The following is a 27,328-nucleotide window of genomic DNA, read 5'->3' on the forward strand; positions in this document are numbered from 1 at the left end:
GTCTCATGATCTCTGCCATAGTCACTGTCACGGTATCCATGCAACCGTGGGTGACCTCCTTTGGATTCTATCCCAAACTGCTGTCTTGTACCTGTGATGTATCTCAAGACTCTTTTGGCTGCATTCCAGTGAGAGTGTTTTGGATTTGCCATAAACTATGCTAGTGAGCTTACTGCATAACAAATATCTGGCCGTGTGATTGTCAGATATATAAGAGATCCGATGAGCTGCCTATAGTATCTGTCATTGACTGTAGGCTTTTCAGAATCTTTAGTAAGTTTCAAACTCTGTTCCATGGGAGTGGTTGCAATCTTGCAATCTGTCATATGAAACTTCTTCAAGAGACTGTCAACATACTTGAACTGACTCATGAATGTGCTATCTAAATCTCTCGAGAACTCGATTCCAAGACAATGTGCATAAGTCCAAGATCTTTCATGTCGAACTCTGCAGAGAAGTCTTGTTTCAGTTTTTTGATGAAGCTATCCTTGCTTCCTGTCACAATCAGATCATCTACGTACAAAAGTGCAATAGTAATGTCTTCCCCTTGAACTTAGTAGTAGAGAGTATGATATGCATTGGACTTCATGTATCCCAGATTAGCAAAATACTTGTCAATTATGATGTACCAAGTTCTAGGTTCTTGTTTTAAGCCGTAGAGACTTTTCTTGAGATGGCAAATCTTATTCTCCTTTCCTGGTTCAAGATAACCTACTGGTTGTTATAGACTTCCTCATCTAGGTAACCATTGAGAAATGCATTCTTGACATTAAGCTGATACACATTCCATTTGCTAAGTGTCACTAGTGGTATCAAGAACCATATGGAATCCATCTTTGCTATTGGAGCATAAGTCTCATCATAGTCTTGAAAATATTGTTGTGCAAATCCTTTTGCAACTAATCTGGCTTTGTATCTTTGAATATTGCCATCTCTGGATCGTACTTCACTTTGTATACCCATTTGTTTGCTATGGTCTTCTTTCCTGGTGGAAGGTTGCATAATTCCCAAGTATTATTCTTATACAAAGCATCCATTTCTTCATTCATAGCAGTTTGCCATTTTGGCTGGTCTACTGCGTCTTCGAAGTACATTGGCTCTTCTGTAGCCATGATGGTAGTCATAAGAGCATAGTTTGTGGTTTCCACCTGAATTGCTTTGCCTTTTTGAGCATATGTCAATCTAGCTGGAGGTCTTCTTTCCCTAGTAGACCGTCTGAGCTACTGTGGCTCTACTTGGGGTGTTGTTGGCAATTCTTGCTCTTCTTCATCAACCTGTTCTGTCGATGACTGTGAAGTCGATGCTTCTAACTCTTGTGTAGGTGAGGTTTTCCATTCTGATTCCTCATCAAAGATTACATCTCTAGAGATAATGACTTTGCGGTTGATGGGATCATACAATTTGTATGCTTTGCTTTCTTCATTGTAGCCAACCATGATGCATTTACGTGACTTCGCATCCAATTTCCTGCGATGATCATCATGTATGTGGGCATATGCCATGCAACCAAATATGAGGAGATGCCCAATGTGTGGCTTGTGTCCAGTGAATGCCTCATAAGGAGTCATACCCTGTATCGGTTTGGTAGGAAGCTGATTAAGCAAATAGATTGCTGTAGCTATAGCTTTTGCCCAATACTAATTCGGAAGATGCTTTTCACTAAGCATTGCTCTAGCACTATCTGCTAAAGTCCCATTCTTTCTTTCAGCTCTTGCATTCTGCTGAGAAGTATCTGCACATGTGAATTGTCCTCGAATGCCATGATTTTTCAAAAGTTCATGAATGCTGAAGACATTTATTCACCTCCTCTATCTGATCTCATGACCTTGATCTTTCTACCTGTCTGGTTTTCTACCATGGCTTTCAATTCTTGAAATCTAGAAAACACTTCAGATTTCTCTTTCAGAAAGTAGACCCAACAATATCTACTATAGTCATCAATGAAAGTCAAGTGGTAAAGTGAACCATTGATGCTGGGGGTTTGGGCATAACCCCATACATCTGTATGTATCAAATCAAGAATACCTCATGCACGAGAGGTACTTCTAACAAAATTGGTTTGGTTTTTTTTGCCGAAGCAGCATGCTTCACAAACTTTTCCAAGAAACTGTAGCTTCGGAATCCCAATTGCCATATTCTGATTCCTGAGATGTAACAAGTACTTGAAATTGACATGACCATATCTCTTGTGCCATTTTGCAGATAGTGGCATCTATTGCAGTTGAGCTAACATGGCATGATTATCTGGTACTGTAGCTAGCATTCTGTATAAGCGTCCTTCCTTGACACCTTTTGCCACCAGCTGACATCTTTTGGATTTATCTCTAATAGTGCATTCATCACCATCAAAGATGACTTTGTAATTGTGTTCTATCATTTGACCTTCTGACAAAAGGTTTTTGCTGTGCTTTGAAACATAGAGCACATCTTTCACTAGTCCTTTTGTACCAGTGAAATTGTTCATAGGGATAACACCTATCCCTTGAACTGGATTTAGTGTATTATCTGCTATGTAGATGACATTTTTCTGTCCTTCTAATGGCTTCATTTCTGTGAACCATTCCTTATGATTTGTCATGTGAGATGATGCACCGTTGTCGATGTACCAAGGATCCTATTCCACTTGGTTGACTTGATAGCTTAAATCCTATTTGGGATTGAAATTAGTGTCTAGGTACACTATATCAGTCTGATGCGATTTCTCGCTTGCAAGAAACATATTCCCATGTACATTTGCAAAATGATTGTGACTAGAATATCCACCACAATGATTTCCTCTGCATCGGGAATTCCCTCGATTGCTACTGGATTGACCGCCTTGGTGATACTACTTCTTGCAGCAATCTCTTTCATAGTGTCCAAACTTGTGACAATAGTTGCACTGAATGTTTGACACATTGGTGGATGCATTCCCTCGTCCTTGGAATCTTCCTTGGTTGGAATGATTTCCTCTTTGCTGATTCTGATGTTTCTGAGGATGATGCTGATGCTGATGTTGATGCTGACTTTGATTTTGTTGCTGATGATGACCACTTTTCTGATATGATCTACCTCTACCTTTGCCTTTGCCTCTACTTTTGTCTGAAGCTGTGAATGCTTGATCATTAGAATCACCTTTACATGCTTGGATGGCCTGAGTCCTGAGTTCTTCACCAAGTAGGACTGATTGAAGTTCTTCCAGTGTCGAAATTTACCGTTGGATGGCAAGACTTTGGACTAGATTCTCGTATCCCTCTCCTAGTCCATTCAAAATGACTTGAACCGTTTCTGTGGGTTCATAGTCTCTCCTGTTGCTGCAAGTTGATTGTTGTAGTCTTTTATGCGGAGTACATAAGCATGACCGGTTTCACTGCTGTTGCAAAAACTCTGGTTGATTTGGTTTCTCAGGGTGAGAATCTTGGATGTGTTCTTGGACTCGTAGAGAGCTGTGAACATATCCCATGCTTCTTTTGATGTCTTGACTGTGTTGAGCTGTCCTAGCATGACATCTTGCACATTATGCTTGATCATGTGATAGGCATACTTGTCTTTCTTATCCCATTCTGCTTGAGCTCAGGCAATGACAGGATCTGCTACTGCTGCGGAAACTGTTTGTGTAGCTGTAGATGCCATTGTAGATCCTGTTGCTGGTGCTGTGACAACAGATGGAGTAGAGCTACTGGTGGCTGGATTGTCCAATGGTCTAGGTGTAGACCCATCGACATACTCCCATTTGTCCTAAAGGACAAGAATGGTCTCCATTTGGTATTTCCATGTACCATGATTGGAGTTGTCTAACTTAGCAGATGCCTCCAGATTGAGGTTGCTAGTCGACATGGTGCAAGAAATGTACTCAAAAGTGTCATGAAAATCTATGTATGATCAACTACAACTACACTATCTATGCCAAGTGAAATCTCTGAACCATCGGTGAAGATAGAACTGCAATATATAAAAAATCTGATATGTATTACAAGGCTTGTGGCAATGATGCCAGGAATAGCCAAGAGGCTTTACAAGGCTGAAATGATGTGCACGATGCCATGAGATAGCCAAATAGGCTTTACAATGGTGGCATGTGTGTGTGAAATCAAATGCCATCTACCCACTAAAACAATCTGCAATGCCTCTGAACTCTAAACTCTGCTCACTGAATTGATGAACGTAAGGTTTTAGGTAATGTAATGACGTGAAACCGTATGTGAGCATATGGACTGACTCTGAGTAGGTACTAGTCGAGAATTTCGAGCATGGCTTAGATTGGCAACTTGGGGAAATTCAAAGTGTCCCCTCTATAGCGATCTAGTCTACTCTGATCTAGATCTATACCAACTATCAATCGATGGAAGAACAGCAAATAATTCCTTTTCTTTTATTCTTTTTAAGTGCTGGGTCAAATGCGTTGATGTAGAGGCAAATGTGCGTGAAGGAAGTGGTTTTGTTGGCGAGGCTCAAATGTGAGTGTAACTTGCACTGAAATGTGCACATGATGTGACGAGCGCGTAGAGCACAAAAAAACGAGCGACTTTCCTTTTTGGAGCACCCTTAAATTCTTTATGGATCAAGAGATACGACTTGATCTAGGTGGAGGGGCAAAAGGAGTGCAAATGTGCTCAATGATGATGAGTCACATGCAGTGATAATGTGGCACTGTGCCTAGCAAGAGGTGTGCTAGTGAAGCCCTGTGCTGAGGTGGCAGAAGTGGTCACATGAAGTGAATGTGGAGCACTATGAGTGCCTATAGAGGTCAGTGCTGACTGGATAGCTGAGGTGGCACTGCTAAGGTGGCACAGATGATGATGGCATTGATGATGTGGCAATACGACGTGTCTTGATGATGTGGCAAGATGACATGTCTTGATGATGTGGCTGCCACTGTGGCAAGTGATGTGGTAGATAGGATGAGGGTTGATGATGTGGCAGTTGACTACCACATGTCAAGATAATGTGGTGATGTGGCACGTTGAGCGAGGGCGATGACATGGCAGATAAGGTCTGCTATGTGGCAGACTATGGCCCTAGTCTAGGGGTGGCCAGAATCGTGAAGATTTAATGAAATCTCAAAAATATTCAATTGCAAAAGAAGCCTTTCGTTGATGCATCGCTTGCTGCTTGATGGCCGGTCGTTGTGCGCTTGGCTCTATGGCATCGTCGGCGAGCCTCCTGTGAGCTCTAGTTTAGCAGGATTGTTCGTAGCCAGGTGCTTGGTGAAGGCAGCATCTGCCTCATTGCTCAATTGCAATGAGGCTGTGTAGAAGGCGCCGCGTTGGAAGACTGGAGTCGTGTATAGAGCAGAGGTTGGAGCAGCTTGTCTGCTGTCGATAGTGCGGGCCTTCTCCTATGCTTTGTCTAGGAGATGTTGGAGCCTTGCAGCAGCAACCCCCCAAACGAAGGGCGCACCTACCTACGAAGGGAAGGTTGTCTGTGTAGTCGAGGCTAGCTGCCCGTGTGCAGATATATGGCGATGAGGCATTGTTGGAGCATTGTAAGAGCTAGGACCTGAGGGTCACTATTGAAGGCAGCCGTTGGAGGGCGTTGGAGCTTGAGTTGCTCGACGATTAAGGCCTTAGAGCCTTTGTTGTTGGGACGTGTTGAAGGTCGCAAATGGGCTATGCAAATGAGCTGAAGGAGTCATGGAGCCTCTCGCTAAAAGAGCTGTGGGGCGAGCCTTTGCTTTGGTGCTTGCTGCATTGCCCAATTGCGTGGCCGAGGGCTTAAGGTGATGCTGAGGATTGAGGATAGACTCGTTTGGAGTTGTTTGGAATATAGATGCTATCTCTCCCTCAGTGACACAGAAGACTATGAAGGACTCACTTTTTTTTTCTCTCGGATATTCTTGAAGACAAATCTCTTAATTTTCAGAATCGGCCTTCCTTTCTCTCTTTATCTCTCTCACTCTCACAGCAATAAGATCTCTCTCTTTTCATCTCAATGAATCCTACAAAGATCTCTTTCTCTCAACAACTAAAATCTCTCAATGGTCTCTACCTCTTTCTCTATCACTCGAATTATAGGGGAAGAAGAGCACTCTCTCTCACAATAGATCTCTCAAGAAACAATGAATCGAATATAACGAAAATCTCTCAATCTCTCATGCATGGAAATTTCTCTCAAATGGATGGAAATTTCTATATCACTCAATGGAAGTGAAAGAACACTCTGTTGAGATATCGAGCTCCACTCATGATATGCCAGGGTGACCGTTATGCATTTATGTCACCGACTTGTTAACTACAGATGCGGTTGGTACACCACCCATGAATAATAACTGGATGACAGCTATCCTTATCTACTCTAGTTCATGGCTCAGTTAGTATGCCACCTTAGTTAGTTGAGTTTGGTTTGAGACCCACATATAGGGTTCTTCTATTTCTTTGTACTAGAGTTCTTTTGGCTTTCACAACTAAGAAGAGGAAAACTATTTTCAGCCTCCACCTTTGTGTGTATTCCCCCATTGTGTATGTGAGAAAGCCGCAAGTGAGACTCCTTCCCTCTCTCCCACTATCTTCACATGGTATCAGAGCCTTGTTCATGGTAAGGAGCTCAAGAAAGCAAACCCAGTTTGTGGTGTCCTGGTAAGAGGACCAGTGTTGCTTTTCTTTTTCGAGTTTGGGAGCAAATCTCTGCAGGTAGCACAGCCGAAAGTGCAAGAGTGCACTATTTCACATTGAGATGCCCTTTGCGGTGTGGCAAGAGGATAGTATATGCTACGGGAGAGACCAAAGCCCTTGGTGACTTTATTTTTTTGATTCGCGGCCATTTTGGGGCCCGTTTTGAAGGTGGAAGTTCTTCGTTGTCACTCAGAAAAAGGCCCTGTTTTTGTTGTGCAACCACTGCTCTATTGGTCGGTGAAAAGTTGCCATAGAAATTGCATCTTATGCCTATGTGCAAAGATATTGGGAGTTGCAGAATCATGCTTGTTGCCTGTTGAATCAAAATCGTCACTAGGAAGTGACTGTGTGGTCAAATACCACTTTTGTCAGTTTTGTAGATCTACTCGTGTGAGGCAAAAGCTATGTTTTTTGCAGTGACAGAATATTTTACAGTGTTTTGTAATGGCGTATGATTCTCTTTCACAGATTGTCACTGAAAAGCTTGACAAGAACAACTTCCAGGCATGGAAGTTTAGAATGACGAATTCCCTTATGGGAAAAGGCCATTGGGAGTTCATTATAGGAAATGAAGAAGAATCAGTTCTTCCTAATGTTTCCAATCAACAGGAAATGCAAGCATTTAAAGGATGGCATGAGAGAGCCAGAAAATTCATGTACTGGCTGTCTATCAGTATTTCAGATTCTATGATTGTGCATATTCAAGATGCAAGTACGCCAAAGGAGGCATGGGATACTTCGGCAAAAATGTACAGCACAAATATGCAAGCCAAGAAAATGCAGCCAAGCAGGAGTTGCACAATGTGCAGAGAGAAAATATGAGCATCAATGACTACCACATGAAGGTGAAGAAAATTGCAGATGCACTTGCTTCCATTGGGTCACCAATAGAAGATGATGATCTAGTTTCTGTGACCTTAAATGGTCTAGGAAAGGATTATGCACAGTTCCGGACATCCATTGCCGTCCGTGAAAAATTTCCTGATTTTGAAGAGTTGTTTGCTCTTCTAATTTCTAAAGAGCAGAGAAATGGGGGTGCATCTTCTTCAGGAGGAACTTCAAAAGAAATTGTCTTCTACTCAAATGTTGGAAGAGGTAGAGGCAGAGGTAGAGGAGGCCGATTTGGAGGCCATGGTAGAAATCAGAATATGCAGCAAACTCAAGAAAACCAGTCCTATGGAGGAGGACGTGGTAACTCTAGAGGCAAGGGGAGCCAAAGAGGCCGTGGTGGATGGGAGAGAGGCCAAAATGCAAACAACAATGTTGAATGCTACTACTATGCTAAAATGGGTCATATGGCTAAGTACTACTACAAAAAGCAGAATGACATTATGAATGGAAAATTGCAGCAAGGCAATTATGCATCTTCTAGTAGACAGGGTGATGACAGAAATGAGCATCTATTTATGGTGCAGCACATGACCAATTCTATGACAAGTGCAGAAGAACGAAATGATGTGTGGTATGTTGACTCAGGTGTGTCAAACCATACGACAAGTCATGCAGAATGAATGCAAGATGCAAGGAAAATGGAAAAGCCAGGATTTGTGGAGACTGGTGATGATACTGCACATCCTATTGTGCAGATTGGTAAAATTACTTTGTCTATGCAGGATGGGAAAAAGAAATACCTGTCTGATGTATTTCATGTCCCAAACATCACCAAGAACCTAGTTTCTGTTGGTTAAATGGTTGAGCAGGGCTTGCAGGTCAGATTTAATCAGGACTCATGGATGCTTTGTTGAGGATATGAAAAATAACGGTCACTTGAGAGCAAAAGGAAAGAAGAAGGGCAGGATGTTTACGTTGGATGCAGACATGCCTGAATTGAGTGCAGTAATGTTTGCACATGGGACCGATGTAGTTACAGATATTAATATCTGGCATAAACACATTGGTCATGTTAATATACAATGACTTAAATCAATGCAAGCCCAAAATATTATTGCAGGATTGCCTAAATTCAAGATTGCAGAAATGCATAAGGTTCATGAAGCCTGTCAATTTGGAAAATAGGTAAGGAAACCATTTCCTAGGCATGTTCAAGAGAGTAAAAAGCCATTGGAATTAATCCACTCTGATGTGTGGACTACCAAAGCTACATCTATTGGAGGCTGTCACTATTTTGTCACTTTTATTGATGACTACATCAGAAAAGTTTGGGTGTATTTTATGAAAAAGAAAAGTGAAGTGTTTGGGCACTTCAAAGCTTTTAAAGCTATGGTTGAAAAAGAAACAGGCCTGCAAATGAAATTCCTAAGGTCAAATGGAGGGGGAGAGTACCTCTCAAATGAGTTTGCAAGGTTCTTGCAGGAGCATGGCATAAAGCAGCAATATTCATGCAGTCATACCCCACAGCAAAATGGACTTGCAGAAAGGAAAAACAGGCATATTAGAGAGGTATCTCGGGCCATGTTAAATGAAAAAGATCTACCAGATTATTATTGGGCTGAAGCACTTGCTATAGTAGTTTACATAATGAATAGGACTCCCACTACAGCAATACATGACATGACGCTAGAGGAGATGTATACTGGTAGGAAACCAGATATTTCTCATTTGAAAATTTTTAGTTGCATTGCCTATGTTCATGTGCCAGATGAGTTGAGGTCCAAGTTGGATCCAAAAGCTGAGAAGTGCATCTTTATTGGTTATTCTCTGTAGCAGAAAGGGTATAGATGCTATAACCCTTCTACTCGTAAGTTTACAGTGAGCAGAGATGTTGTTTTTTATGAGATGAGCAGATGGTATAAACCAGTAAATGTGATGATTGATGTAGATGCACAAAATGGTAATGCCGCACAAAATTCACAGTAGCAATCACAAAATATCAGTGGACCTGCAGTGTCCTCTAGCAGTGGTTCACATACTTCGCCATGGACAGGCAGATTGAGATCAGGAGAATCTCCTCAAAGCAATGCAGATAGTGGTATGCAGTATCACTAAAAGGAAAAGAGAAGGTAGATCAGCCCATGTTTGATGTGAATGCAGGTCACTCTTATGTGGATGGTGAATGCAATGGCTCAGAACAGAGCATTGATGATGAGTTGGGTATTCCTTCTATTGTTACACCTAGAGTAAGGAAGACCAAGGATGTTTTGAGAGCACCTGGAAGTGAGCCTATTTTGCACAGGTCTACCAGAGCTAGGTATCCTGTGGATAGGCTGAAATATGATGGATTTACAGCCATTCACTATGCCTATATTGTCAAAGTGATACAGAAACCAGAACCCATTTCTTTTGAGCAAGCCATGGGAAATGAAAAATGGGAGAAAGCCATGGATGAAGAAATGGATGCCTTGGAAGCAAATGCTACATGGGAATTGGTGCCTTTGCCTAAAGACAAGAATGCAATTGGTTGTAAGTGGGTTTATAAGATCAAGTACAATGCAAATGGTTCTGTGAACAGATACAAGGCAAGATTAGTTGTCAAGGGGTATGCACAGACATATGGCATTGATTATGAAGAAACATTCAGTCCAGTTGCAAGGATGGCAAATGTAAGAGCAGTCATTGCTATGGCTGCATCAAAGGGATGGTTTTTACATCAGATGGATGTAAAGAATGCCTTCTTGCATGGTGATTTGCAAGAAGAGGTCTTTATGGAGCAGCCACCAGGTTATGTTCATGCTATTCATCCTGAGTTTGTTTGCAGGTTGAAGAAAGCCTTGTATGGCTTGAAGCAAGCACCTAGAGCATGGTCTGACAAGATAGGATAGTATCTTGTCACTATTGGCTTTCAGATTTCCAGGTAGATTTCTCACTCTATGTGAGAAAAATAGAGAAAGGTATTATGCTGCTTGTCATTTATGTTGATGATTTGATCATCACAGGTGATAGTGATGAAGATATCCTTCATGTGAAAATGCTATTGAAGTAGAAGTTTGAGATGAAGGATTTGGGAGAGCTATGTTGTTTCTTGGGCATTGAGGTGATTAGATCACCAAGTGGGATACAGCTCTTGCAGAGGCAGTATGGATTGGACATGCTGTCCAAATATGGGATGACAGGCTGTAAGCCTATTTCAGTTCCTTTGGAGCAGAATGTGAAGCTGAGCACAGATGCAGGTGAGCTTCTAGAAGACCCTACTATGTACAGATGCATAGTAGGATGTTGGATTTATATGACTATTACCACGCCAGATTTGAGCTATGCTGTTGGATTGGTAAGTCAGTTTATGCAGGCTCCAAGGAAACCGCATTTAGATGCAGCTAAACGCATACTCAGGTATGTGAAGTCCACATTGTAGTATGGACTATTTTATGAGGCTAGGGTTCAGATACAGTTGCATGGATACACTGATGCTAATTTGGCTGGTAGTATTTCTGATAGACGATCTACTTAGTCTAGTGGATATGTGTTCTCTTTTGGGAGTGCTACAGTCACTTGGAGCAGCAAGAAATAGTCTAGAGTTGCCTTGTCGAGCACAAAGGCTGAGTACAGGGGTGCAGCAATGGCTGCATGTGAGGTAGCTTGGTTGCATAAGCTACTTTATGATATGCATCAGTCTACAGATGGGCTTGTTGTCATTTATTGTGACAACATGAGCAGTATACACTTGGCAAATAACCCAGTCTATCATGCTAGAACAAAGCACATTGAGGTGCATTATCACTATGTGCGGGAGAAGGTTTTACTAGGTCTTATTGATCTAGTTTATGTCAGCATAGAGGATTAAGTAGCTGACGTATTCATGAAGGCATTGGGCGCAGAGAAGCTAGGCAAGTTCAAAGACCTGCTTGGTGTGCAGGAATTGGGATTGAGCTCGAGGGGGAGTGTTGAGATATCGAGCTCCACTCGTGATATGCCAAGGTGACCATTGTGCATTTATGTCACCGACTTGTTAGCCATAGATGCAGTTGGTACACCGCCCACGAATAATAGCTAGATGATAGCTATCCTTATCTACTCTAGTTCGTGGCTCAGTTAGTATGCCACCTTAGTTAGTTGAGTTTGGTTTGAGACCCACATATAGGGTTCTTCTATTTCTTTATACTAGAGTTCTTTTGGCTTTCACAACTAAGAAGAGGAAAACTGTTTTTAGCCTCCACCTTTGTGTGTATTCCCCCATTGTGTATGTGAGAAAGCCGCAAGTGAGACTCCTTCCCTCTCTCCCACTATCTTCACACACTCAATCTCTTAATCTCTCTCGCACTCTCAGGAATCACAATACCTCAACGGAAGGCAAGGGAGCTCTGATACCATGACAAAATATGAAGAGGGGAGAGGAGAAGAGTGGAGATGAGGAGAGAGGGCACAACTAGAGAGCACACCACACACTAGATTTAGTTGAAAAAATAGAATATATACAAACCCATTTAGGGTTAGGGTTAGGGGATCTATCCCTTTCCTTTATAGCACTCTATAAGATTAGTGCTATGCACATATGATCACGTGATTGTGCTATGCACACATGATCACATGATGTTGAGCGTGAACTCTCAACACCTCACATTTGTACTTTGCTTTTATTCAAGAAAAATAACAGTAGTCCTAGAGCACCTTCAGACCATCTAAAGCACTTTCAAGTTAGCTTTTAAGCACGTTTTGGTGGTTTTTTTAATAGCTTTAATCCACTTTTTGGGTGGTACTACTAATATCTCTGCAACACTTTTAGGTGGACTTTCAATGGCACCAAAGAACTTCCAATAATTTTACAGTGCTACTAAAGTACTTCCAACTACTTAAGCACCACTTAGAACAACTTTAGTGTCACTTGAAAATATCTTGAAAGTAACAACAGTGCTAGATCACCTTTAGACACTTTACTACTTTAGTACCACTTGGAACAACTTTGATACTTTAGTACTTCCATGTACTTTAGTACCACTTGGAATAATTTCAGTACTTTTAATACTTCCATGTACTTTAGTACTTTGGATGCTCTAGCACTTTCATGTACTTTAGTACCACGTGGAGCAGCCTTAGCGTCATCTAAAAATAACAACACTTGACACTTAGAAGCACTTTTATACGGTACTTTTAATAGCTTTGAAGCACTTTCTAGTGGATAGCTCTGAACCATTTTTAGGTGGTACTTTTAATAGCTTTTTAGCAGTTTTAGGTGGATTTTTAATGGCACAAAAGAACTTGCAATAGTTTTAAAGTGGTATTGAAGTACTTCCATGTACTTTAGTACCACTTGGAACAACCTCACTATCACTCAAAAATACTTAAAGGCTCAAGGGAAACACTTTAGTTTGTAGTTTTGAAGGCCATCTAAAAGTGCTTCAGATCTTTAAAAGGACTTAAGGCCAAGGTAAATTACTTGGGAAGTAAGTATAAGTAGTTTAAATTATTATATGCTCCTTTTAAAATTACTTCTTATCAGTCCTTACATACTATAAAATGGTCTAGGTGAACTTGTAAGTGGTCTAAATGTACTATTGATTGGTTTAGCACTTCTTGGGGACCTTAAAGTACTTATAAATGGTTCCTAAGTGCTTCTTAGTGGTCCAGAAGTACTATTAAGTGGTGCTAAAGTACTTGTAAGTGTTATGAAAGTACTTTTAAGTTGTCTTGAAGCACTATTTAGTAGTTTTGCATTACTATTAAATAGTTCTAAAGAATATTAAGTGGCATTAAAGCACTATTCAATAGTCTTAAAGCACTATTCAGTGGTCTAGAAGTACTAGTAAGTGCTTCTAAGTGGTCCAAAAGTACTATTCGTGGTGTTAAAGCACTATTAAGTGAGCCTAAAGCACTATTAAGTGGTCTTGAAGCACTATTAAGTGGTCATGAAGCACTATTCAGTGGTTTTGTAGTACTATTCAATAGTTGTTATGTACTATTAAGTGGTCATTTTTTAACCCTCTTGTTAGTCCTATTGTTACAAATGATGAAATAAACAAGATGGGTTCAATGCAATCCAAGCTCTTTGCAATGAAAGAAGAAACATGCTACATGGTATCTTGGAAGAGTTCAAAAAATGAGGAGAAAGATTGGTGGGGGATATCTGGAATGTAAGAGAGGGTTAAACCTCTAGACCTTCCAAAGTTATAATAAGGTTTTACATGGATGTGGCAAGGTAAATCTAAATACTATGTTTCAGTATGGGATACAACAAAGTTTTGCATGGATGTGGCAAAGACAGTTTGAATATTATGTTTTGGCATTGGATATAGTAAGGTCTTGGATGAATTCAGCTATAAAATTACTCTTATTGGTCCTTAGGTACTATAAAATGGTCTAGGTGAACTTGTAAGTGGTCTAAATGTACTATTGATTGGTTCAAGCACTTCTTGGGGGCCTTAAAGTACTTATTAATGGTTCCTAAGTTCTTCTTAGTGGTCCAGAAGTACTATTAAGTGGTGCTAAAGTACTTGTAAGTGTTATGAAAGTACTTTTAAGTTGTCTTGAAGAACTATTTAGTAGTTTTGCAAACTATTAAATAGTTCTAAAGAATATTAAGTGGTGTTAAAGCACTATTAAGTAGTTTGGAAGCACTATTCAATAGTCTTAAGGCACTATTGAGTGGTTTTGTAGTACTATTGGAAAGTTATTAAGTACTATTAAGTGGTCTAGAAGTACTAGTAAGTGCTTCTAAGTGGTCCAAAAGTACTATTCAGTGGCATTAAAGCACTATTAAGTGAGCCTAAAGCACTATTAAGTGAGCCTAAAGCACTATTAAGTGGTCTTGAAGCACTATTAAGTGGTCATAAAGCACTATTCAGTGGTTTTGTAGTACTATTAAATAGTTGTTATGTACTATTAAGTGGTCATTTTTTAACCCTCTTGTTAGTCCTATTGTTACAAATGATGAAATAAACAAGATGGGTTCAATGCAATCCCAGCTCTTTGCAATGAAAGAAGAAACATGCTACATGGTATCTTGGAAGAGTTCAAAAAATGAGGAGAAAGATTGGTGGGGGATATGTGGAATGTAAGAGAGGGTTAAACCTCTAGACCTTCCAGAGTTATAATAAGGTTTTACATGGATGTGGCAAAGTAAATCTAAATACTATGTTTCAGAATGGGATACAACAAAGTTTTGCATGGATGTGGCAAAGACACTTTGAATATTATGTTTTGGCATTGGATATAGTAAGGTCTTGCATGAATTCAGCTATAGAGGATTTAGTACTACATTATTGTATCAAGGGTTTTCATGGAAGTAAAAAAGTGGCAAGGCCTTCTATGAATGTGCCAAAGAACCATGGTGTTATTAAATTATTGTAACAACAAAAACACAGAAGCATTTAATAAGTTTGAGATATATAAAATTCATAAAGCTCCCAATATTTGACATAGGAAAGCTCTAGATATTTGTATTTGGCAAGAAATAATTGTTATGTATTCTTATAAAATATTTTGTCAATATGACTAATCCAAACATATGGTTTTTGTGACGATTTGAAGCATATATGTCATATATTCCATCCTAATGAAGAATTTCTATAAATGTTGTTTTTTTGGCTTGTCGGCTCTTTGCATATTTCAAGTTAATTTTCATATATCTTTAGTATTGGAAGTTGGTGTGTATGGCACTCATGATTTAGCTTCTTTGCTATTTGTCTCTCTTACTTTTTCATGCATTACCTTGTTTACTCTCTGTTTCTCTTAGTCTTTTAGCACTACCATTAGGATTTAAACTTGCATGTTGTCTATTGTTGTACTGTTGTATCTCTCTTTCATGTTTGTAGACTCAAATAACATACACAATACATTCTATATCTCTCATATTGCCTCCAAAATGACTCCAAAAGTAGTAAGGTATCTCACATAAGGACATTAATAATTCCTCTAGGAGAAGGAAATTACATCATTGTATTTATACATTTTGAGAATATTTATAAAAAGGGGGCGTAAGGAAATGATAAAAATAGGTTACATAGGGATTTATAAAAGAATCCTTGAGTGCACATGATATAGACATATTAGAGTAAGGACCCCCATAGGGAGAAAAGGAGGGGGGAGGAGAGAGGTGTTGAGATATGGTGCCATGAGCACAGATTAAAGGATAAGGTATGTTATAGGAAAGAATTAAAGTGGCCACCCTAGGATGTGGACTACATGATGTGGAGATGTGGATCAAGGATATCCACAAGGAGAGATGTGGATCATAAAATCCCACAAGTGTTGACTATTCTAAGGGCACTCTCTATTTAAGAGGCCTATCATGAATTGTTTAGCATGCACAATGCAACAGATTGAGTGTTTCCTCTTTGGTGTCTCTCTCCTCATGGATTTCACTATATGCTTTGAGCCTCCATAGTTCTTACATTGATCTTATGTACACTGGGCTTAGCATGATCCCACTTTGTTAACATGGCTTCAAGCATAAGTTTTAGCTAAGCCTAGGTTGGTGAGAGATATTTTAGTCAATTTACTAGAAAAGATTACGTCCATTTTCTCTTAATAGATTTACGTTGTAAAAGACTTGTTAGAGCTATTTCAGAGTAGGGAGAGAGAGGTAAGAGATATTCTTTGAGCGAGAGAGGTCTTCCTTCCTTGAGAAATCTAGGTTTGTGAGCAGGATCCCTCCTCCATTTTGTCGACTCAAACAAGCAAAGACAGACCAGACAGACAATGCTGCGAAGAAGTGCCGGATGCTTACAACGAAACTCAGAGGAGAGGGACCTTCATCGCTAAAGCTTGTTAGAATGAAGAGTTCCAGGTTGAGGCATTTTCTGGTTTTTCTTGTTTGGGTTAATCTACATCTACGGTTTCTCTCAGAAACATCTACTTTGTTCATTGCAATATGGATCTCAAGGTAGCACCTGACACTAAGCCCAGCTAATGAGCTATCATGCAAAACCCTCCAGCTACTATAGGAGCGCAAACAGCTTAACCCCAGGAAGCATATCCTCGTCAACTGCTGCTTATGTGTGAACCCTCACATCTTGAAGGATCTGTTGCCGAGGCGTGACTAGCTCGTTCAAACCTCTCCTTGTCGATGTCCATACGAGCTCATTGCAGAGGGTCTTCACAGAAGAAATTATCGCAGCTACGCTCTCTAGTTGTATGTTGGTTCGTTCGGCTCCTCGTGAATTTCTCCTGCCTTACTTTGCACGTCTGTTGCGTTGACATGCGATGGAAATCCACAAGCCGACTCAACAGTTATGAGCACTCAAAAACTCCATCTACACTCAGCAGACTCAACAGTTATGAGCACCGAAAGACTCCATCTACACTCAGCAAGAAACAAGTAGAGGCACCTGCGGCATCATCTTCGAGTCCAACTCCAACCAGGCGACATAGCATCGATGACAAGTCTATGTCTCCCACTGTCAATAGCTTCGAAAGACTCCATCTACACTCAGCAAGAAACAAGTAGAGGCACCTGCGGCATCATCTTCGAGTCCAACTCCAACCAGGCGACATAGCATCGATGACAAGTCTATGTCTCCCACTGTCAATAGCTTCAGCACTACGACACCAAGATCTCCATGCCAACCGGTTGCTCCACCGACTGGAGCTTCAACCATGTCGACCATCTATAGGAGCTCTAAAGCGCACGGGCAGGACCCACACCAGCAAACCCACCTCCACGGCGCAAACTCCTTCACGGGCAACCCAGTCGACCAAACTCCATGCAAGTTGAACGACCAGCTTCTATTCCAAACGCCGCCATAGCCAACACGACCGTCAGGACTCAAAACAGCTACTTCATCAACAATAGCAACTCCAAGCAGGAAAAACAAAGGTAGATAGCATGAAGGAAACTGCAACGGGATAGGCAAAGTATCAGACATGAAGCGACGGACTTCATCAACAACGACGACGGAAGAAAACGATTCGCATCAGTGATTGACGTGAGATAAGGCTGGGGAGTAGTTAGGTTTGGTCCATGGTTAGGTTTAGGGTTAGTCAAGTAAACCCTTGGACGTGAGGTTAGGTAAGGTTGACACATGGAAGATAGGACCAACTCAACCCACGCTAAGCCATGGTTAGGGGTGGTTAAGTTAGTGGGGTTATGTTCAGTACTTGAACCATAGTTAAGTATGATTAACCTAAGGATGCACAGTCAGCAGTGCCACCTCAGCACAGTAACCCCTTGCTAAGTACAGTTTGTAAGCAGCATGTGAACAGCCTATGTCACATCATCATCATAGGGCCATTTCTCAATCAAAACTTTAAGAAGTAGTAACTTCCAATCCAGGAAAAATTTTCACACTCTCCAAAAAGGAAAAGCGATCACCTTTTCAAGCTCTACGCGCTTGTCAAGTCAGAAACATTGTTAGAAATTAGACATTAGTAATATTGAAAGAAATCAATTGGTAAAACCTTTGCAAAAAATGACAAATGAATGCACAGATCGCTGTCATAAGTATGCCAAAAGCACAAGTGCATGAGATGACCACAACACAGAACATGGCATCCACACATAAAGCATTAAGACACATGGAAGAACAAAGCATCATGCATCAAGCTACATCAAGAAAAGAAGAGAACGCCATCGACATCAAGCATTGAGAAGTAACAACCTTGCCACCTTTAGCCCACACATTTGTAAATCAAACCTAACCACCTGAGAGTAGCTATGAAAGCACCCAGGGGAGGTATTAACATGTAAAAACCACACTTGACCACCTTAAGTAGCAATGTATGCACTAAGGGGAGGTGATGGAATGTAAATTCACGTCTAACCACCTTGCAGTAGCCAATGGATCATGGCACCAAGGGGAGGTGTTGAGATATGGTGCCATGAGCACAGATTAAAGGCTAAGGTATGGTATAGGAAAGAATTAAAGTAGCCACCCTAGGATGTGGACTACATGATATGGAGATGCGGATCAAGGATATCCACAAGGAGAGATGTGGATCAGAGAATCCCACAAGTGTTTACTATTCTAAGGGCACTCTCTATATGAGAGGCCTATCATGTATTGTTGATCATGCACATTGCAATAGATTGAGTGTTTCCTATTTGGTGTCTCTCCTCTCATGGATTTCACTATATGCTTTGAGCCTTCATAGTTCTTACATTGATCTTATGTACACTAGGCTTAGCATGATCCCACTTTGTTAACAAGAGGGGTAAGGGGAAAGGGGGTGTGCGGGAGGGAGGAGAGAGGGGGTAGGGAGAAGAGAAAGGGGCCAGGGGAGGGATTCAAAGTTCAAATTTTCAAATTTCAAATTTTGAACTTGGTGGCAGGTGGGATCAATTGTGGGCTTAACCCACCTAGGTAGGGGGGGTTAGGACTCCTTTGGATCCCACCATTGGCCTTTTATTAGGACTAATCTATTTCTTAATCCATTAATTACTAGGCCCTTTTGAGACCCCATTTCTCCCTTGATGTCATGAGGAAGAGACATGATCCACCTTTAGACATTCCTCAAACCATACTCCGTCCACTCAAACTCGATGATGCATCCTCCAACCCATCGTTTCGACTGTTTGCTTGGTGAAGCCTTCCTCCAATAGATCGGCTTGCTTTGTGCAACTTCATTACATCACTCCACTTGCAAGCCCTCCCTCTGCTCGCCAGGCTTGTTCTTTGTGTCTTCTCCATTTCTACAAGCTATGTGAGTCTCTCATAGATGTATATTTATACACTTCTTTTTGTTATTGTTCATCGATCCAAGAAGTACAAACAGCCTCAAAAACTTAGCAAATACCTCCCCAAGAAGACCACAATGTCACGAACTTCTGGTAGGCCTATTTGCTCAATTTTATAGCATGTAGCAAGCTTGTCATCCAGGACTCTCTGATGAAATTTTTTTGTATTGTGTAGGTGCATGAGTTGGATAGGGAGAGCCAATGCCATGGAAATGATTTTTTTTTATGGAAATGAGAAGAGGGGGGGTTCGCGAAGACGTAAATACCATAGAATTTAATGCTCATATAGAATTACTCTAAAAGGACACCTTTACAAAACTAAATAAAGAATTTCAAAAGCAACTATTGCAAATAACTAGTGGAGCTCTGCGGATTTGGATTCTACCCTTTTATGGATTTATAGATAAAACACAAGTCATGTCAAATACAGGTCCAAATCACCCCCCAATCAATGTGGCTTGTTGTGTAGAAAAGCTATGGATAAAGAGGATGTATAGGTTTACAAGATGAACATCTACTTGTTGCTACAAGATATTGCCATGTGTATTGATTTAATAGTTTGCATGGAGGGGGGCATTTCATTGAAGGATAATAAAATTCATGAATTTGATGAAATGGTGAAGGTTTTAGAGTTAAGATATTGGTATTATATCTTGCTGTTGCAATGGTGTTGCAAAAGTTTCATCATAACTTTTGTGAAAGCATTATTCATCTCTTAATATTTATGTTATCTTTTTTTGTGCTATGCTGACTTATTAAAACCTCTTTCTCTTTCTGTCCCCTTGCTTGAAAAGATGATTCAATTTATATATAAGATATGAATGAACTTATAAGCTAAAAGATTAATAAAGCTAAAGTGATTAGATTTACAAGCTAAAGAAAAAAGATGCCCTAAAGATGAACTCTAAACATGAATGACAATCACAAAACTTCGGTAGATGAGAAGGAAACATGTATTACGAGGGTTTCTTTCTTCCTTGTGGGATGGTAGGAAAGATAGCTGCCATTAGTTTTATTAAAAAAGAAAACCTAATACATTGTGTTGCATAGTGATGTCTATTTTATAATATTGCCTCATTTAGTAATACTTAATTTTTTGAAAAAATCAATCACTTAGTGATGAAAATGACTCATTATGGGCCTTGCTTAAGGACATGTCCTATAATGACTTATTTTTTAATTTGAGAATGTGTCATTTTGTGTTGGTGATTAGCATGATCATCATGACTATGATTTTGAATAATGCCACCATTTTTCTACACGAAAAGTGGTAGTTTTGATTACCATTTTTCTTGTAAGAAATGTTGATTTTAATCTACCATTTCTCTAGCGAAAAATGGCAAGGTGAATCCACCATTTCTCATGCTAGAAATGGTGGTTTTAATCCATGATTTCTTACATTAAAAATGGTGGTTATGCTGTCCATTTATGCTTGAAAAATCACAGTTGTACTCCTCCATTTTATTGTTGAGAAATGGTATTCTAAAAAATAACATTTCTTATGTAAGAAATGACAATTTGTATCTCACCATTTCTTACATAAGAAATGGAAAACTTTATTTCACCGTTTCTTAAGTAAGAAACAAAGTTTTTAAAATGGCATTTTTTGGATAAGAATTGGTGTCTTGAATACTAATTTCTCATGATAGAAATAATGGTTTCATATCCTCATTTTGTTAAATTCATAGCAATAGAAATGGTGGGTTTATTTAGCCACTCATATTCTAAGAAATGCTCGTTTTGATTCCTCATTTTCTTACATAACAAATGGTAAACCATTTCTTATGTAAGAAATGGAGGTTTTGTCTCTACTATTTCTTATATGAGAAATGATAGCTCCTTACATAATAAATTATGGTTTTGAGACTGCCATTTTGTATGCAAGAAATGACTCTTTCTTACATAAGAAATGGTAATTTTGATATGAAATTTCTTGGATGCAAAATGGGAATTTTGGATCCGTTATTTCTCATGTGAGAAACTATAGTGTTTTATCTACCATTTCATAACAGTGGTAGAGTAAGAAATGGTGGGTTGATTTTGACATTTCTCATGTCAGAAATGGTAGTTTTGTACTGCCATTTCTACGTAGTTGTTGCTAATAGTGGTAATTTCTATCTCAACAAAACCTGTTAGCAAAGGAAAATAGATGGTTGGATTCAGTGTAGTATTATGGTTTTGATATTGAGTGCAAAAGGAAAAAAGGAAATGTGGTTGTAGATGCATTGTCTAGAATTTGGGCTTGGAACTTGTTTATTGTGCCTCAATAATTTATCAAGGTGAACACATGGTAAGAAATAATATTACCTGAAAGAAAATAAAATTTCCACCATATTATAGATCTTGAAGATCCTAAATTTTAGACTCAATCAGATTACAAATTACAGAATGTCCTCTTATGTATTTTATTAGTCCCATCATCAAAGTTTAGAAAGTTGGTTTGGCAAGAAATTCATTCATTGCCTATAGATGGACACTCAAGGATTTTCAAGACATGTGAAAGGATTAAACCACTTTTTATTCCGGATGGTTGTTGGAAAGATGTGGTCATGTGTGTCAGAATGTTTGCATTGTTGACATAATAAAACAATAGAAAATTTTCTATTCATTAGTTACATGCACTACCTATCCCATAAGGTAAATGGAATCACATTGCAATGGATTTCATTATACCTTTGCCTTCTATACAAAGGGATGGATAACATCTATGTTCCTATGGATAGAATGCCAAATAGGCTAACTTCATTCCAACAAAGACAAGTCACTCGACTTCACAAGTAGCCTAGTGATTCATTGAAAATGTTTTGTTATCATGGATTCCCTAGGTGATTGTTAGTGATAGACATAGCAAGTGTATATGTCACTTTTGGGAAGATTTGTAGATAGCTATGGGTAGCTCTCTTACTCGAAGCACATTGTATCATCTAGGGACTGATGGTGGTCAATCTAAATAGGTCAACCATTGATTACAAGAGTATTTGAGGCACTTTTATATGATATTCAAAAGTCATGGGATACGTGGATTGGACTTGTTGAACTTTGCTACAATAGCACTAAGCATTTCTCCTATCAAAGTGAGCCCTTTTGTGGCCTTTTATGGTTGTTAGGATGGGATTCCATCCATGATTGTAGATTGGGCATTCACAAAAACAATGTAGAATGGCATCCATGATTGTAGGCTTGGCATTCATAAAAAGAAAAGAAAAGGATGATGTAGAAAGAATAGAAGATCTTTTTCAATTGGCCAAAAGGAACATACATGATGCAATTGGAAATTGGCCAAAAGAATGAAAGAAATTGGCCTAAAACAACTTCATAGGATGTACAAGCTAAGTTGAAAGAATATGCTAATAGACACAAAATGGACGTTCAACACAAAGAATGTGAATGGGTACAGTTAACAATTCAACACCATGGGCAATTTATTTGAAGGGAAAAACAAATATAAAACTACCCTACATATTTTATGGTCTATACAAGACTATCCAGAAGATTTATATAGCTCATGAATTAAAGTTACCACCTTCGCCATGAATCTACAAGTTGTTTTTCATATCTATAATAGAGTAATAATCAATATTCATTTGGTCTAGTGTGAGAGATCATTCAAAAAAGCCCACCCATCAATGAATATGGAAGGATAATGTACATTTTAGAGCATATCATGGGTACAAGAGATTGTCTATTGTGTAATAGAACCTTCAAAGAACATCTAATCAAGTGCCATGAAAATGAAAACTCATGGAATTAGAATTATTTGTTATGTGCCTTTTTCCCTATTGGATCCCTTTCGATATTTTGAAATGGCTGAAATTTTGAAGAAAAATTTTATTTTGACCTAGGATGTGCTGTAATGCAGCTAGATGTTGCTAGAGCTCTATCAAGGTTAGTGACAATTGTACGTGAAGTTATTAAGGGCGTATAAGCCCCAACTATTCATTGTAAGATACGAACATATTTTTTGCATATCCTACACATACTTCTCTCATCTCTTAGATCTCCTTACATATCCCTCTCTTCCCCTCTCATGTCTAGTCCTCCTTCTCAATCCCATTACCTCTTTAAGTTTGTGCCTTCATTACAATAGCATGGCAATTAAACCCAAAATTGACATGGAGAAATTTCATGATCAAATGTGTCATGTTACTCCATGCTAGATTATAAGAGGATTCCTTGTTGACCTAAATCCTCTCCCAAAATGAATTATTGAGGGCCAAAGTACAATATCTCATTAATGGCTAGCACAAGATATAGGAACATGGTTTGTTGCATGCCCACATCATGGTATGGATCCACCCAAATGGGATTGAGACCATGATACTCGAAATCAAATTCATAGTCCATACCAAAATGAATGTGGCACACATCGATAGCTAAATTGAGATGTGACTGAAAGGCTCATTGCAAACCAAGAAAATACACATTATTTGTATACTGGCATCATATGTCAATCTCCCACTAGTCCTCAAGAAACCTTTATGTTGATCAAATACGCATAAAGGAGACCATGTGATGGATGAACCGAAAAGAACCCGAGGATTCTATAGGATTCTATAGAGCCTTGGAGTAGAGAAAAAGGTTTCATCTAACATTTGCGAGAGGGTAAAGTGGAAAAGAGGGAACATAGGCTGAATTCATATGGAGTGTAAAGTGTTTCAAACGCGCACGCATTACCCTGGCAGCGCACTAAGGCCCAAAGTGCAAACCTAACACTTTCGGCACGCCGCACGCGGGAACGTACAACGCCCCACCTACTTGTAGGGCAAACCTAGCAGGACAAGCTGTGTGTGTCCTACCACCTGCCCAAGGGCCTGCTCTGGGCGGCTGTATGCGCAGCCGGCCGATGCAGCCACGGGGCCCCACGGAGACGAGCTGGCTGGTCTCGATGTGCGCCACGTGGTAGCAAGGGTGAGGCCGAGGTGGCCGAGCGGACGATCGCGACATGGGGAAAACGCCAACGTGAGAGCCCTGCGGGATGTGCATGGATGGTTAGGTTTTACGTGAGGCCTTCCCCGGGTTTGCCCTCCGCCACCCCCGCCCCGTAACGCCCCGAACTTCTACTATTCCAGCCTCCGGCCTCCTCCTTCCTCATCAGTAGCTCATCTTTCGCCATGGCCTCCCCTCCTCCTCCTCCTCCTTCTCCTGCCTCTTCCTTTTCCTTCCTCTCCTTTGCCTCCCATCTCTACTCCCTCGCTGCCCTCAACCCCCGTCGCGTCATCCACTCCCTCAAAGTCGGCCTCGCGCTCTCCCTCGTCTCCCTCACCCTCCTCCAACAGGACCTCTTCAACCGCCTCGGTAACAACGCCATCTGGGCCGTCCTCACCGTCGTCGTCGTCTTCGAGCTCACCACAGGTACCTACCTCCACTCCTGGAAGTCCCCTTTTGCCTCTTTTCCTTGTTGCTTTGCTTAGATCGTGTTGCTCTACAACAAGTAAGAGTTTCCATCTGTAGGTGCCACATTGTGCAAGGGCTCCAACAGAGCATTTGGGACGCTTCTCGCCGGCACCGTCGCCCTTGGCGTTGAGTACCTCGCAGACCTCGCTGGCCCAGACGGCGAAGGATATGTTATTGGCGTTTCCGTCTTTTTAGTAGGTATTGCTCGACCAGAATGACTCTCTGCTAAAATGCATCGCTTCATGTGTTCCTCGTCTAATCTGCGATGTTGGACTGACGTTCATGCAGGCACTCTTGCCACATTCACACGATTTTGTGAGCCTTTTAAAAGTAAATATGACTACGGAGTTATGATCTTTCTCCTCACTTTCAGTCTTATCATTGTCTCCGGTTACCGCATGAGCAATAATCTAGACCTTGCCGTTTCCCGACTTCTAACGCTACTACTTGGAGGCGCCACTTGTTTGTTAGTTAGTATGCTAGTTTGGCCCATTTGGGCCGGTGAAGACCTTCACAACATAGTATGTAACAATTTCGACACTCTCGGCGGAGCCCTAGAAGGTATTTCTTGAATTCTCCAGTTTAACTAGAATTAATTCCTCGTTGTACGCATCTTTTGTCTACATCACAGACAGTATGGCGTTTTCTTTTGAAGATTGTGTGAAGGCATATTTCAAACGTCCAATGTGCTACAAGAAAGAATCCGAGGAAGATTCGATTTACAAGAGCTGCAAGGCAGTCTTAGCCTCCAAGCCCACCGAGGAGTCTTTGGTAAGTGTTGCTTAGTGGAGGGAACTTTATCGCATAAGCAAGATTCGGCACATCTGTATTCACGTTGGCCGCTCTAACTACTGTGCAGGCAAACTTTGCAAGTTGGGAGCCAAGGTGGCGACGGCTCGGCGGAAAGAAAGCATGGAACCAATACGTGAAGGTGGGAGGAATGCTGCGAAATTGTACTCACACTGTGGCATCACTGCATGGCTGCCTGAACTCCGAAGTACAGGTGAGTGCAGGATCTAAATTTCCATATGTGACTGGTCAAGGAATCCACAACCTAGAACTGAGAATGGTCGTTTCCTTGCAACAGGCTCCATTTTTCCTGCGCGAGGATTTTGCACCTCCCTGCTTAAAGATCGCCCAGGAATCATCAGCATTGCTGAAGGAGCTTGGTGAATATATCCGAAGACGGGATAAAGGCAGGCCCAAAGAAGACCTGATGCGCTTGCTACTGCAGAGAGTAGAGAAATTAAAGATTTATATAAATGCATGCCCGCATCTATTTGTAAACCCGCAGGAGTGGGCTTTGAACAGGACAACCACGCTAGAACGCGAGGGCAAGATGGAAAAGTCGCTCGATTGCTCTGGCCCGCCGAGGGACTCCGAGTTGGGGTCCTTTGCTGAAACAGACGCTGTCACAACGAGCTGTGAAGACCAGAACGCTTCTGAGAACGAGGAGGCAGCAGTAGGGGGCTTCCAAAGTATCACAAAGTCGGATGAACCCAAGGTAGGTCCAGTCACAGATGTAGCAAGGAAGACGAGCGGACAGTTCACCGAATTCCTATCGATTGCAACTGTAGCGTTCTTGCTGATCGAGCTGGTTCCCAGGTTGGAGCATTTGGTGGACGCTGTGAAAGTTTTGGAAGAAGTGGCCGCTTTCAGAACCAGCAAAAGACGCAGACCGTTCGTGACGGTGATCGACAATTCATGCTATGATTCCATGGTGATACAAATGCAGGTTGAATGATCACGATACCCACAATGGCAAGACCAATTACGTACATGCGATCATGCACTTCGTCTTGAAAGGTCCCCCCACTCCATCAAAAGCGTGAAGGTTGCATGGCAACAACATTTTGTATTTGGTGTACATAGTAACTCATAGCTACAATCTCGACATACATGTAATTTTGACTAAATACTCCATGAGAAAGGATCAAAATTCTCAAAGTCCAAACAAGCAATCCAACTGGCAAGGTCTTTGCTAGTCTTAACTTGAAACCTTAAATATGGATGTTTAAGTAGCTCCCAAAATGCTTTTAGTTTTCGTGAGAATCTTAATTTTGTTTATTTTTTGTAACTTTTTACACTAAATAACATATTTGCAATGAAAATTTTTATAAAAAGAGAAAGTATTTAAAATGTATATGTGTGAGGTGTGGAGTGACATAAGCCCTCATAAGTAAATAAATAAATACATACATGTGTGTATGTGTGTGTGTGTGTGTGTGTTACTTGTGTGTGTGTGTGTGTGTGTGTGTTACTTTTGTTCTGATTCCACCGGTGGCAGTAAGAGATAGGCTTCAAGATTGGCATCTTCAGTCTTCAAGTCCAACCTTATCCTCTCAACCTTTGCATTTCTTGACTTCCATATAGGCTTATAGATTGATTTTACCTCCTCCATGGATTGCTCATCATCCTAATTCTCTTTGGCATCTCAATAAGTCTTTATCTTGGTCGAAAAAACTTGAAATTAATATGGAAGCTGAAAATGCCATTAAAGCAAAGACTCTTTTTCTAGAGATGCATTGTTGGTATTTTTCCAGTGGGAGTGAAATTGGCTCAAAGAAGGATTGCCTCTCCTCTTTGTCTAAGATGTCATCATGCTCCTGAGAGTATTTGACACTTATTGTGGTTTTGTTCTTATTACAGAGATCTTCTAGACAGGATCACCTATTTTTTATCTCTCAGATTTTGGTACATAGGTTCTTGAGGTTTTTCTGGAAGTTTAGTAGATTACCAACTCCTTTGTCCCACTACTCTCTTTTCTTCCATTGGATCAGATACTAGTGGGCGTTGTGGACCCTTTGGCTTCAGCAAAATCATACATTTCTGAATTTATCTC

The 27,328-nt window shown here is 40.5% G+C and overlaps 1 protein-coding gene across 1 annotated transcript; it reads left to right on the plus strand.

Annotated features, from left to right (window-relative positions):
• The first annotated feature begins 24,203 nt into the window (after window positions 1-24,203).
• LOC147885692 (aluminum-activated malate transporter 14-like) lies at window positions 24,204-26,447 on the plus strand. The gene is made up of 6 exons (XM_087396195.1): window positions 24,204-24,444; window positions 24,544-24,684; window positions 24,775-25,047; window positions 25,142-25,257; window positions 25,346-25,489; window positions 25,574-26,447. The coding sequence occupies exons 1-6, from the start codon at window positions 24,204-24,206 to the stop codon at window positions 26,228-26,230; spliced, it is 1,572 nt and encodes a 523-aa protein (XP_087252321.1). The 3' UTR covers window positions 26,231-26,447.
• The last annotated feature ends 881 nt before the right edge of the window (window positions 26,448-27,328 follow it).

Source organism: Dipteris shenzhenensis, chromosome 25 (assembly GCF_047967505.1).
Source record: "Dipteris shenzhenensis isolate YYH24624 ecotype China chromosome 25, Dip_SZ_1.0, whole genome shotgun sequence".
NCBI classification, from domain to species: Eukaryota; Viridiplantae; Streptophyta; class Polypodiopsida; order Gleicheniales; family Dipteridaceae; genus Dipteris; species Dipteris shenzhenensis.

Excerpts from the sequence above, each read along its gene's own strand:
- LOC147885692 (XM_087396195.1), top strand. The coding sequence starts at position 24,204 with ATGGCCTCCCCTCCTCCTCCTCCTCCTTCTCCTGCCTCTTCCTTTTCC. Across the intron at positions 24,445-24,543 it reads CGTCTTCGAGCTCACCACAG|GTGCCACATTGTGCAAGGGC; the intron begins GTACCTACCTCC and ends TTCCATCTGTAG. Across the intron at positions 25,490-25,573 it reads GCCTGAACTCCGAAGTACAG|GCTCCATTTTTCCTGCGCGA; the intron begins GTGAGTGCAGGA and ends TCCTTGCAACAG.